This window comes from Homarus americanus, unplaced genomic scaffold, assembly GCF_018991925.1.
Source record: "Homarus americanus isolate GMGI-L3 unplaced genomic scaffold, GMGI_Hamer_2.0 scaffold12928, whole genome shotgun sequence".
Lineage (NCBI taxonomy): Eukaryota > Metazoa > Arthropoda > Malacostraca > Decapoda > Nephropidae > Homarus > Homarus americanus.
In genome coordinates, this window is record NW_024711321.1 from 1 (window position 1) to 14,276 (window position 14,276).

General features: G+C 49.8%; 1 protein-coding gene across 1 annotated transcript; it reads right to left on the reverse strand.

Moving 5' to 3' along the window:
* Window positions 1–1,686: 1,686 nt before the first annotated feature.
* On the reverse strand, window positions 1,687–2,814 carry LOC121858012 (pro-resilin-like). The gene is made up of 2 exons (XM_042354253.1): window positions 2,721–2,814; window positions 1,687–2,602 (listed from the first exon to the last, which is right to left on the reverse strand). Exons 1-2 carry the CDS (start codon window positions 2,740–2,742, stop codon window positions 1,881–1,883), a joined length of 744 nt encoding a protein of 247 aa, XP_042210187.1. The 5' UTR covers window positions 2,743–2,814; the 3' UTR covers window positions 1,687–1,880.
* Window positions 2,815–14,276: the final 11,462 nt, after the last annotated feature.

Sequence of the window (14,276 nt, forward strand, 5' to 3'; positions counted from 1 at the left end):
CAAAATGTGATGTGAGCTGTTCGTTGAATAACCAACCAGTGAAAGAGGATCTACAAGAAGAACCTGAAAAGAATACAAAACATTTATAGATATTTCACGGGTCGTCCCAACACCTGAACGAAACTATTAATTGTACTGCTGTAATGACACAGGCGTTGACGGCCGACAAATCAAATTAAATCAATTATTCAATCAAGAAGTACGACAACAGTGCCGAATTTAGACCTGTGGAGGCCCATGGGCAGCCTCTTCTTGGAGGCCCCCCTCATTATAACTACCCAAGAGGGTGGGGTGGCAAGTAAATCGAGCCTAAACATCTGGGAGTTACGGGGGGCTCTGCAAGCCCCCGGGAAATTTTTGAAATTTGAACACTTCTTTGGAGAATTTTGAAGCCATATGCAGTTATATTGAAGAAATTAGAACATTAAGAAATTTTTAATTAACTGTATATTTGTTGATAGTGTACAAATTCCCAACACACACACACACACACACACAAAAGTGAGATATGACTGGAGTCATTCATGTGGTTTCAAGTCGGTTCATAGGAAAACCAGGTATTCATGAATTTGAAGGAGTAGCTCGCCTAATTTCTATCACGCTTCTTGCTGAACATAGTTTTACGTGATGGAATAGATAAAAATGAATTTTAAAGAATGAAAATTATAATAATCCAAATGAATAAACAAATAAATAAAATATTGTAATATGTGGAGGCCCCCATATTGTGAAGGCCCCTGGGCAGCTGCCCACTTTGCCCACTCTTGAATCCGGCCCTGTACGACAAGTCTCTTTCTGTGATTTACCGAGGAGTTTTCCACTCCGGCGCTACTGTATTACCATATAGAAGTATCAGTGTTGTGAGTAATACTCAATGTGTTTGAAAAGTAAAATATTGAAGGTGTGGTTAGAAATTAAATGCTGTCTTAATTGCGGCCACGTAACACTTAACTGGTATATCTGGAGACGTGTAGATTCCTTTGTAACACCACTGTTGTTCGGGAAGTGATCTAAATATTAGTAAAGGTTGTCTCATGGAGTTAAATAAATAGTCAATGCTACAGTGTAATTGTCTTATCATTTAGGTTCCTAACCTGTCTAGCGTCGACCTGGTCTATCTTATATTGTATCTTGTATATTGTATCAATCAATCAATCAGAGTACCATCCTCATATCTGGAGTTTGGCGACCACAGTCTTCCACTCTAAACGTTCTTGGGCTGTTTTACCAATTATCTAAGGTTTTGTATCTCCCTTGGGGCACACTTTTTAATTTAATTCATCCATCCTATTCTCTACCTTCCCCTGGCCCTCCTACCCTCAACTATGTCCATTAATATTTCTATATTATTCCCTCATTTCAAATTATATGACCAAAGTATCTCATTTCTCTTTTCCTGTAGATTTCAAGTATTTATCTTGAAATTTGTGCTAATTTTAGTACTTCTTCATTAGTTTTTCTATCAGTGTAGCTTATCATTAGCATTCACCTGTAACACCACATTTCAAAGGCTTCCAACCTCTTTCTGGTGTCTGCTGAAAGTGTCCAAGCTTCTGACTCATATATCAGTCCTTGCCATATAATGACTTTTCACTTATTCAGTTCCCTGTTGCATACCACACTTTTCATTTTAGGACTTAAAAGTTCTCGATTCACACAAGAAGGATACAAAGAAGTAAAAAAATATGATCATTAGAAATTTTATTAAGTAAAATATGATGAAGAAAACTTTCATTGGTAAACCACACTGATAATAAATTATAAATATATACAAAGATGGGAGTCCAGTAAACTCTTGGATCATGGTTGAGTGGATGCGGGAATCATTTTACCAGAGAGACAGTCGAGTGAGAGAAGACAAGTGTCAAGTTATAAACATCTTAAAATGGAGTTCCATAGGAAGTAGGTGGAGGAACTGGAGGTCCATAACCGTTGCTGGCACCATTACCATTCCCACCGTTACTGTTTGCTCCATAGCCGTTACCGTTGACAGCATTTCCGTTTCTTCCGTTACCATTTGAACTATAGCGGTTGCCATTACCATTGCCTACCTTCCCGTTACCGTTAGGGCCATAACGATTACCATTACCGTTGGTGGAGGGACCATAACCACCGTAGGGGACGACGCCGATGAGCTCATTGACGGAGTAGAAGTTCTCAGCCTCAGAGCAGTCCACGTTGAACCACCAGTCACACACCAGGTACTGCTGGTTGAAGATGGTACCGTTGGGACAGAGGAAGGAGTCCTGCTGGCGTCTGCGGGCGCGGTCCTGGCAAATGTGGAACACCTGGCAGCCGGCTTCAGAGGCGGTATCAGCGTAATAGCCTTGCACCGCCTGGTCATCACAGGAGAAGTCAGTGTTTGGTGGAGAAGCCAGAATGGGGTAGTCTTCACCAGGGAAGCCACCACCAGGGATGCTCTCCAGCAGAGCAGCAATTTCATCTTGTCCATAACCACTTGGGGGGCCATACCTGTTACTTGGGGGAGCTTCGTATCCGTTGCTTGGGGCTCCATTTAAGGCACCAAACCCGTTACTGAAACCTCCAAGAGGGGCTCTGTAGTTGCTAGACGGCCTGTCAGCGGCAGATACACTGATCAGTGCTGTAAAAGATAGATACATTTGATAAAATACCATAAAGATCAAAATATCTGTGATTACAACTTCATTATTTTTTTAAGGTCCGTTTACAGTATATTCACTGATAACTGTTATACTGACCCATCAGCAGAATAATCTTCATGGTTTTAATTCAAGAGAAAGATGAATAATATAGAGAAGTAAAGGGCAGAGTCAGCCAGAGGAAGGTGCTGCTGGAAGATGATGGTGGACTGTGAGTTTCACTGGCCTTTATACCCGTTCCTTCACCAAGCTCCTCCCACCCACCTTGAACTCATCCTTTACCTCGTCCGCCCATCTTCCTCTTACTCTCGCTCGATTACTAGATTTCAGGTCATTCTACTGGAAGAATTTGTTTAAGAATGCAGAGCTCTATTATGTACAGACAAATGCGTGACATATCATACTAAACTTTAACAAACTTTTATATTCATTGAAGTTAATTGAAGTTAGTAGAAATGAACGACAACTCAACGTCCAGTGTATATTATATATATATATATATATATATATATATATATATATATATATATATATATATATATATATATATATATATATATATATATATATATATATATATATATATTTTTATATATTTTTATATATATATATATATGGTCCATTGTGGACACCTACGGTCCCCTAGGGACTTTATCTCACTCTCCTCTACAGTATATATTAGCATCAGACGCTGACTGGACCCCTGAACCAAGAAGACCTCTCAACAAGACCTCCTGCTGGACCCGGAACTGTGAAGACCGCCCTCTCCCTTGTACCATTGTTGGCCATCCTCCCGGACCGGACCACCCACGTCTGTCATCGTCCACAACAACTCACGAGCGTTCTCGGTTTATCGAGCATTAGCTTGCCCTCCCCACTGGTGGTGTGAGTGACCCACACTCCAGCTGGAGAGCAGTTATAGCGCGATATTCCCGGCGTGGTTTGAGCCCTTTTCCTTCTACTACTATTTTTCCTTTTTCGCTCTGGCCTAGGGACCTGCACCCTCAAAAGTGTATTCGTCCTGCGGTCCCCCCTGTAACTGTTCACCTCCCTCCCAGGAGATTGTGAACACGAAAGGGGGTCGGAGCCAAACCCTCCCCAGCCGAGTCTTTCCAGGAAAACCGTGATCGTGCGGGTCCACCTGGAAAGAGGGTAGCTATCCTTATCCTTCCCAAATAGGCACACTTAGCTCACGTCTATAAGTGAGCAGTCACATACACTAGGAAGTAGGCTTCCCCAATCGGGGCTCCGGGAGAGAAGCTCAGGAACCACTCTACGACCACCAGCTAGTGGGGAGTGCTGTAATTCCTCTGCTATTTACTCAAACGGAATAGGTAGGATTTAAAAAAAAAAAAAATAAAAAAAAAATAAAAAATAAACCCGGTTATGGAGCGCGTACGCCCTCCTAACCGCGATCCCCGCCTGAACCGCCAACCTGACGACCCGAACTACGACAGGCTTCGCACAGAGAAAGCAGACCAGTTACGCGCCTTCAACGAAGCCCTGAAAAGTAGGAACTCTGCCACCACCTCCAACAACTCCACCACCACCACCACCTCCACCACCACCACCTCCACCACCACCACCACTGCTACCGCTACTGAGGACAACTGGACGAAGGTAGAAAACAAGAAACGCCGACGTGCTTTTTCGGGAAACGAATGCCGTCAAGCAGCCCCAAAGGCACCCATCACCACCACCAGCTCACCTCCAACGACACTGCCAAAATTCCGGATCACGAAAACGGACGCAAAAACAACATATGCCGCCGTCACAGAGATGGAAAAGCTAAATCCTCTGGCCAAGTTCTCAGTGCGGCCCAACCTAAAGGGGGAGATGATCGTTCACCCCAAAGACAAGAACTCCGCCACCACCCTCGACACTTACCTGCAAAACACCACCACCATTACTTCAACCAAGCTAGACCCCGCCCAGAAACTGATGAAGTCGGTAGTCCTCCGGTACCCAAAGGAACTACCTCTCGAACCCCTGGAGAACCACCCGAAGATCCTAAAAGCCGAGAGATGCTCTCCCCTGTCCGACAAGACGGCCACCACGAAACAAGTGCTCATAACGCACTACGGCTCACCCCCCAGCACCATAGACCTCAAAACCTGGGGGATCTACGAAGTGAGGCCCTTCGTCCCAGAGCCCCTGCGGTGCTTCAGATGCCAGAAATACGGGCACCATCAGACAAGGTGCACGTACAAGGAAATCTGCGCAGTCTGCGCACAGAAGCACGGCACACACTCCTGCCTCACCAAGCTGAAAAATGGGGAAAAAATTGCCCCCAAGTGTGCCAACTGCGGGGGCAAACACCACGCCTGGAATCCTGGATGCTCCGAGAGAACAAAGAGGGTCCAGGCAAACCGACCAGCAGCAAGACCGGCCCCCACCGCCTACACACCAGCCCCACCAAGTACCTTCGTGTGGGGAACCCAAAGGCCAAAACAACAAAGACAACCTCCTCAGCCAGTCAACACCCAAAGTGCAGCCCAGTTTCCTGGCCTCACTACAGCCACACCTCAGCCACCCAAGCAGCAGGCAACGACAACCACGAGCAAGACAAAAGAAGCACACACCAAGGCACCAGAAGGAATGATACACGTATCAGACCTAGCCAAGGTACTGACAACCTTCGCGGAGGGCCTAGCCGGACTACTGGGCCACAAGATCCAACCCACACAGCTCCAAATACTCATGGGGAGCGTCCTCGGGCAAGTCGCCACAGCTCCAGCCACCTCAGTGCAGGAAGCCACGCCGGTCCGCACACGAGTGACAGCCGAGGTACACTCTACACCGAAGAAGGCCACCAGAGAACCCAAGATACCGACAGCTCCCAGAAAGAAACTGGACGTTTCAACTCCCCTGAACCGAACCACGGCCCAGAAGGCAAAAACCACAGAACACGAAGATATGAACCTGATCCAGTTGGAATCGAGCTTGGACATCTCCATCGAGGACCACCAGAAGTCCCCGATGAAACAGTGGTGGAAAACATCAGCACCCTGAACATCCTAACATGGAATGCTCAGGGCATCAAAAACAAGAAACACCTCCTACAAGAAGCAGCAGCCAAGGACAAGCTTGACATCATACTGCTACAAGAAACACTTCTACAAGAACACCACTGTTTCAAATTCAGTGGTTACAAGACATACAGGAGGCATTTCACGCAGGCGTCAACAAGAGGATGTATGATCTTGGTCAAGTCAAGCATACCCTCCGCCGATGTCACGCAGCAATTTCCATGTGGGGAAAACATCGAGACACAGGCCGTCAAAGTAACCCTCCAAGAACGGGAATTAACTGTTCACAACATCTACAAGAACCCAAGGGGCTCACTGGAGGTTACTCAATTATTTGCTTCGGCCGCTGACCACGCCACACTCATAGGAGGGGATTTCAACGCACATCATCCCTTCCTAAGCTCGGCAAGCCCCACAAATGAAGACGGCCTACACCTATACACCACCTTTCAAGATACACCCGAGATCTGCCTCCTGAACACCGGAGAGCCCACCCACACTAGGGGAGGAAGGCTAGATCTAACCTTCGTCTCCAGTGCACTACAGCCTTCGGCCTCCTGGCAGATACACCCCACGCTGACCAGTGACCACTTCGCCACCCTAACAACGCTGAAGGTGAACAAACTCCCCACTCCACCCCCCCCGAGATGGAGATACAACACTCAAAAGGCAGACTGGGGACTCTTCAAGAAACACCTGGCTAAGTGGCGCGAAAAATCACAGCCGGCCGGCGCAGCACCCGTGGATGAGACAACCCTCCACCACCAATTGGTCGAGGCGTTTCACCTAGCGGCAGAAGAGGCTATCCCAAAAACAAAACCCACATCAAGACAGTACAATGATTACTGGTACTACTGTCCCAGGGTGAAAGAACTCAACCACAGAGTGAACATGGCCCGAAGAAACTACAGGAGACATCCCACGGCAACAAACAGACATCTCCTGCAAGTCATAGTTAAGGATACCAGGGAAGAGAAGGAAGAAATTAAAAACGTAAGCTGGCTCAAGTGGTGCTCCGAACTGAACGAGCACACCTCCCTTGGCAAGATGTGGGCCCAGATCCGAAGGGCATCTGGGAAGGCAACACCACCACCACCAACTCATCCCAACCCAGAAGAGGAAGCCAAGAGACTTGCAAAACTGTTCTCTGACCGAGCAGCAACGAAGAACCTCCCGAGACAGGCGGAGGAGACACAACGGCGTCTGCGACAGGTCAGACTCCAGATGATCGAAGAGGCCTGCAACAGTGAAGATGACACTGACAGACCATTCAACCAGCAAGAACTCCAGAAGTCGCTAAAACGAAGCAAGGATACAGCTCCAGGGGCCGACAGGATAACCTACTCCATGCTTTCTCATGCCGGTACAGCCGGACACGAGGCTCTGCTGCAAGCCATCAATGCTTCGTGGACAGCACAAAGACTCCCACCGGAATGGAAGAAGGCAGATATACAGCCCATTCCGAAGCCCAGAGAACCAGACAAACCGAGGCCCATCTCCCTTCTCAGCTGCATAGCGAAGACGGGAGAAAGAATGGCTCTCAACCGACTCAAGTGGAAAGTAGGCAGCCCACACCCTCACATCTTTGCTTACACCGAGAACACCGGCACAGGCAACAACATCGCCGAGATACTCAGCACAGTGGACAACAAACCAGCTCTGGTGGTCTTCCTCGACCTGGAGAAAGCCTTCGAACTAGCAAATCCTTTGGCCATTACAACTACGCTCGCTAAAAAAGGCGTCAAAGGAAGGTTGCTGGGGTGGATCCAGAACTACCTCACACAGAGAGAAGCACGAGTACGCTTTCAGGAGCAACCTCAAGCTACAGGGTCCACGAAAACGGAACCCCACAAGGAGGCATCCTCAGTCCAATGCTGTTCAATGTCCTGATGGAAAATCTAGTCAAACTTCCCTTCAGACAAACAGCCAAGCTCCTATGCTATGCAGACGACTTACAGCTTATAGTAAGAGGATCGAACAGACTAGCCAACACGCAACACGCACTCCAACTTATAGAAGAGGAGTGCAACAGACTTGGACTCAAGATAAATCCAGCCAAGTCGAAAGCGATGGCCATCTGCACAGACACACCAGACAAGATGCTCTCCATACAAAACACGCCGGTAGTCTGGACCAACGCCCACCAGTGTCTTGGAATCTGGTTTGACCAGAAACTCACCTTCAAGCCGCAACTCGAGTATCTCAGGCACAGGACGAAGAGCAGACACAATATAATGAGGTCGCTCACCAGCAAATCCGCAGGAGCAAACCTTCATGTGCTCAAAGCCTACTACACAGCCGCCATCAGATCGCTGGTAGATTACAGTGCTCCAGCACTCATTGGACTGAGAGAAGACCAAATAGCTAAGCTAGAAGTCATTCAAAACAATGCTCTCAGGACCATGCTCGGAGCACCCATGTGGACCAGAATTTGCAATCTGCAAATGGAAACCGAGCTACCACCCCTGGCAGTACGAGTCAAGCAGGTGACAGCCGGTCTCCTCGCCAAAATCTGTAGAGCAGACAAGCCCACAGTTGCCAAGATTCGAATCAGTGCCTCCCTCCACCTCGACCACAGAGTGCGAGGGGCCACCTGGTCGCACGAGGCAAGCGAGGTCATCCGACACCTGCAAGCAGAAACACTCGTCAAGAACAACCAAGACACACGAGACAATGGTTACGCTGTTCCTCCACCATGGAGCCCTCCACCAGCCACACTCAAATTTACCGACCTAGGCGATAGTAAAGCCAACCTCCAGAAGGAGGACCTCAAAAAAATAACTCTCGAAGCCATAGCCACCGAGACACCGGCTGATGCAGCATCATACTTCACAGACGGCTCGGTGGACCCAAAACATCATAGATCCGGAGCGGCCTTCTACACCCAAGGTCAGACCCTCCAATGGAGACTTTCCAACGACTGCTCCACCCTACAAACAGAACTGGTAGCAATCTCAAAGGCCCTACAACACGCTGCAACACAACACAACAAGTCCGTCATAATTCACACGGACTCGAAATCGGCCATGCAGGCGCTGCAACACAGTCAACCAAGAGACAACGTCCACATCATCACCTCGATCCTCGCACAGCTACAGGAATTCCAAAGCCAAAACCGACCAGTCGTCTTACACTGGATTCCCAGTCATGTAGGGATCGGAGGAAACGACGTGGCAGACGAAGCAGCCAAGGCAGCTACACGTTCTAGTAGCGTACACATCCAAGTTCCAGCAAGTGTGCAACAGATCAAGAATCACCTCAAAAAGACTAGCAAGCTCCACATCAAAAAGAACTTCCTTCATGCACTCAACGCTGGTTCCCAATCAGCCAAATGGTACCTGGCGGCCACAAAAGGGGAACCACCTTTCGCTGACAAGAAAACTCCAAGACAAACCCAAGTCAGCCTTCATCGACTACGACTAGGGTACAAGTGCTCCTGGCAGATGATCGGAAATGACGTCATGGATTGCACCTACTGTCAGGAGCCAGCAGCCAACCCACTTGAACACTATCTCCTCGAATGCGAGGTCACACAAAGCCTCCGAAACAGAACTCAAATCTCCCAAGAAACACACACAACACCAGCGGCCACTCTAACCCGAAAGGCCCATACAGACCACATTCACCACCTACTCTGGGTCATCACACGATACCCACCACCCAGATAGCTTAGAAAGCATCCTCTCCCAGCAAGTGCGGACCCCAGTTCGGGGGGCGCGCCACTCCGAAACTGACCACGTCCAAGAGTGGGGGTTGGTGGTAAGCGTCCACTGATCGGGGGTCCGCTCACACTTGCAACCTGCAGTATCCCTCCAATCTGCAGGTGGGACCACCTCCAATCCCAATCCGGTCTGGCTGCTCCTGGAGCTCCAGCCGGAACCACCAAACGGGCCGCCTATAGGCAAAGGCCCGTGTCGGACTACGGTCCGACAATCTCTACAACAACAACAAACAACTGACTGGACCGCCACTTCTCACATCGCTCCTGAACTAAGAAGACCTCTCAACAAGACCTCCTGCTGGACCCGGAACTGTGAAGACCGCCCTCTCCCTTGTGCCATTGTTGGCCATCCTCCCGGACCGGACCACCCACGACTGTCATCGTCCACAACAACTCACGAGCGTTCTCGGTTTATCGAGCATTAGCTTGCCCTCCCCACTGGTGGTGTAAGTGACCCACACTCCAGCTGGAGAGCAGTTATAGTGCGATATTCCCGGCGTGGTTTGAGCTCTTTTCCTTCTACTACTATTTTTCCTTTTTCGCTCTGGCCTAGGGACTTGCACCCTCAAAAGTGTATTCGTCCTGCGGTCCCCCCTGTAACTGTTCACCTCCCTCCCAGGAGATTGTGAACACGAAAGGGGGTTGGAGCAAAATCCCATAATAGCCGAGTCTTTCCAGGAAAACCGTGATCGTGCGGGTCCACCTGGAAAGAGGGTAGCAATCCTTATCCTTCCCAAATAGGCACACTTAGCTCACGTCTATAAGTGAGCAGTCACATACTCTAGGAAGTAGGCTTCCCCAACGGGGCTCCGGGAGAGAAGCTCAGGAACCACTCTACGACCACCAGCCAGTGGGGAGTGCTGAAATTCCTCTGCTATTTACTCAACCGGAATAGGTAGGATCTAAAAAAAAAAAAAAAAAACGGTTATGGAGCGCGTACGCCCTCCTAACCGCGACCCCCGCCTGAACCGCCAACCTGACGACCCGAACTACGACAGGCTCCGCACAGAGAAAGCGGACCAGTTACGCGGCTTCAATGAAGCCCTGAAAAGTAGGAACACTGCCACCACCTCCAACAACTCCACCACCACTGCTACCGCCACTGAGGACAACTGGACGAAGGTAGAAAACAAGAAACGCCGACGTGCTTTTTCGGGAAACGAATGCCGTCAAGCAGCCCAAAAGGCACCCACCACCACCACCAGCTCACCTCCAACGACACTGCCAAAATTCCGGATCACGAAAACGGACACAAAAACCACATATGCCGCCATCACAGAGATGGAAAAGCTAAATCCACTGGCCAAGTTCTCAGTGCGGCCCAACCTAAAGGGGGAGATGACCGTTCACCCCAAAGACAAGGACTCCACCACCACCCTCGACACTTACCTGCAAAACACCACCACCGTTGCATCAACCAAGCTAGACCCCGCCCAGAAATTGATGAAGTCGGTAGTCCTCCGGTACCCAAAGGAACTACCTCTCGAACCCCTGGAGAACCACCCGAAGATCTTAAAAGCCGAGAGATGCTCTCCCCTGTCCGACAAGACGGCCACCACGAGACAAGTGCTCATAACGCACTACGGCTCACCCCCCAGCACCATAGACCTCAAAACCTGGGGGATCTACGAAGTGAGGCCCTTCGTCCCAGAGCCCCTGCGGTGCTTCAGATGCCAGAAATACTGGCACCATCAGACAAGGTGCACGTACAAGGAAATCGCCCCCAAGTGTGCCGACTGCGGGGGCAAACACCACGCCTGGAACCCTGGATGCTCCGAGAAGACAAAGAGGGTCCAGGCAAACCGACCAGCTGCAAGACTGGCCCCCACCGCCTGCACACCAGCCCCACCAAGTACCTTCGTGTGGGGAACCCAAAGGCCAAGACAACAAAGCCAACCTCCTCAGCCGGTCAACACCCAAAGTGCAGCCCAGTTTCCTGGCCTCACTACGGCCACACCTCAGCCACCCAAGCAGCAGACAACGACAACCACGACAAAGATAAAAGAACCACACACCAAGGCACCAGAAGGAATGATACACGTATCAGACCTAGCCAAGGTACTGACAACCTTTGCGGAGGGCCTAGCCGGACTACTGGGCCACAAGATCCAACCCACACAGCTCCAAACACTCATGGGGAGCGTCATCGGGCAAGTCGCCACAGCTCCAGCCACCTTAGTGGAGGAAGCCACGCCGGTCCCCACACGAGTGACAGCCGAGGTACACTCTACACCAAAAAAGGCCACCAGAGAACCAAAGATACCGACAGCTCCCAGAAAGAAATTGGACGTTTCAACTCCCCTGAACCGAACCACAGCCCAGAAGGCAAAAACCACAGAACAAGAAGATATGAACCTGATCCAGTCGGAATCGGACCTGAACATTTCCATCAAGGACCACCAGAAGTCCCCGCTGAAAGTGGTGGGAAAACATCAGCACCCTGAACATCCTTACGTGGAATGCTCAGGGCATCAAGAATAAGAACACCTCCTGCAAGAAGCAGCAGCCAAGGACAAGCTTGACATTATACTGCTACAAGAAACACTTCTACAAGAACACCACTGTTTCAAATTCAGTGGTTACTAGACATACAGGAGGCATTTCACGCAGGTGTCAACAAGAGGATGTATGATCTTGGTCAAGTCAAGCATACCCTCCTCCGAGGTCATGCAGCAATTTCCATGTGGGGAAAACATCGAGACACAGGCCGTCAAAGTAACCCTCCAAGAACGGGAATTAACTGTTCACAACATCTACAAGAACCCAAGGGGCTCACTGGAGGCGACTCAATTATTCGCTTCAGCCGCTGACCACGCCACACTCATAGGAGGGGATTTCAACGCACATCATCCCTTCCTAAGCTCGGTAAGCCCCACAAATGAAGACGGCCTACACCTATACACCACCTTTCAAGATACACCCGAGATCTGCCTCCTGAACACGGGAGAGCCCACCCACACTAGGGGAGGAAGGCTAGATCTAACTTTCGTCTCCAGTGCACTACAGCCTTCGGCCTCCTGGCAGCTACACCCCACGCTGACCAGCGACCACTTCGCCACCCTAACAACGCTGAAGGTGAACAAACTCCCCACTCCACCCCCCCCGAGATGGAGATACAATACCCAAAAGGCAGACTGGGGACTCTTTAAGAAACACCTGGTTAAGTGGCGCGAAAAATCAGAGCCGGCCGGCGCAGCACCCGTGGATGAGAAAACCCTCCACCACCAATTGGTCGAGGCGTTTCACCAAGCGGCAGAAGAGGCTATCCCAAAAACAAAACCCACATCAAGACAGTACAATGATTACTGGTACTACTGTCCCAGGGTGAAAGAACTCAACCACAGAGTGAACATGGCCCGAAGAAACTACAGGAGACATCCCACGGAAACAAACAGACATCTCCTGCAAGTCATAGTTAAGGATACCAGGGAGGAGAAGGAAGAAATAAAAAACGTAAGCTGGCTCAAGTGGTGCTCCGAACTGAACGAGCACACCTTCCTTGGCAAGATGTGGGCCCAGATCCGAAGGGCATCTGGGAAGGCAACACCACCACCACCACCAACCCATCCCAACCCAGAAGAGGAAGCCGAGAGACTTGCAAAACTGTTCTCTGACCGAGCAGCAACGAAAAACCTCCCGAGACAGGCGGAGGAGACACAACGGCGTCTGCGACAGGTCAGACTCCAGATGATCGAAGAGGCCTGCAACAGTGAAGATGACACTGACAGACCTTTCAACCAGCAAGAACTCCAGAAGTCGCCAAAACGAAGCAAGGACACAGCTCCAGGGGCCGACAGGATAACCTACTCCATGCTTTCTCATGCCGGTACAGCCGGACACGAGGCTCTTCTGCAAGCCATCAATGCTTCGTGGACAGCACAAAGACTCCCACCGGAATGGAAGAAGGCAGATATACAGCCCATTCCGAAGCCCAGAGAACCAGACAAACCGAGGCCCATCTCCCTTCTCAGCTGCATAGCGAAGACGGGAGAAAGAATGGCTCTCAACCAACTCAAGTGGAAAGTAGGCAACCCACACCCTCACATCTTTGCTTACACCGAGAACACCGGCACAGGCAACAACATCGCCGAGATACTCAGCACAGTGGACTACAAACCAGCTCTGGTGGTCTTCCTCGACCTGGAAAAGGCCTTCGAACTAGCAAATCCACTGGCCATTACAACGACGCTCGCTGAAAAAGGCGTCAAAGGAAGGTTGCTGGGGTGGATCCAGAACTACCTCACACAGAGAGAAGCAAGAGTACGCTTCCAGGGAGCAACCTCAAGCTACAGGGTCCATGAAAACGGAATCCCTCAAGGAGGCATCCTCAGTCCAATGCTGTTCAATGTCCTGATGGAAAATCTAGTCAAACTTCCTTTCAGACAAACAGCCAAGCTCCTATGCTATGCAGACGACTTACAGCTTATAGTAAGAGGATCAAACAGACTAGCCAACACGCAACACGCACTCCAACTTATAGAAGAGGAGTGCAACAGACTTGGACTCAAGATAAATCCAGCCAAGTCGAAAGCGATGGCCATCTGCACAGACACACCAGACAAGATGCTCTCCATACAAAACGCGCCGGTAGTCTGGACCAACACCCACCAGTGTCTTGGAATCTGGTTTGACCAGAAACTTACCTTCAAGCCGCAACTCGAGTATCTCAGGCACAGGACGAAGAGCAGACACAATATAATGAGGTCGCTCACCAACAAATCCGCAGGAGCAAACCTTCATGTGCTCAAAGCCTACTACACGGCCGCCATCAGATCGCTGGTAGATTACAGTGCTCCAGCACTCATTGGACTGAGAGAAGACCAAATAGCTAAGCTAGAAGTCATCCAAAATAATGCTTTCAGGACCATGCTCGGAGCACCCATGTGGACAAGAATTTGCAATTTG

Bases quoted from the DNA above. Each gene is read 5' to 3' on its own strand.
- LOC121858012 (XM_042354253.1), bottom strand. From the start codon at position 2,742: ATGAAGATTATTCTGCTGATGG. The intron at 2,603-2,720 runs GTCAGTATAACA...TATCTTTTACAG, and splicing joins GAAGATTATTCTGCTGATGG to CACTGATCAGTGTATCTGCC.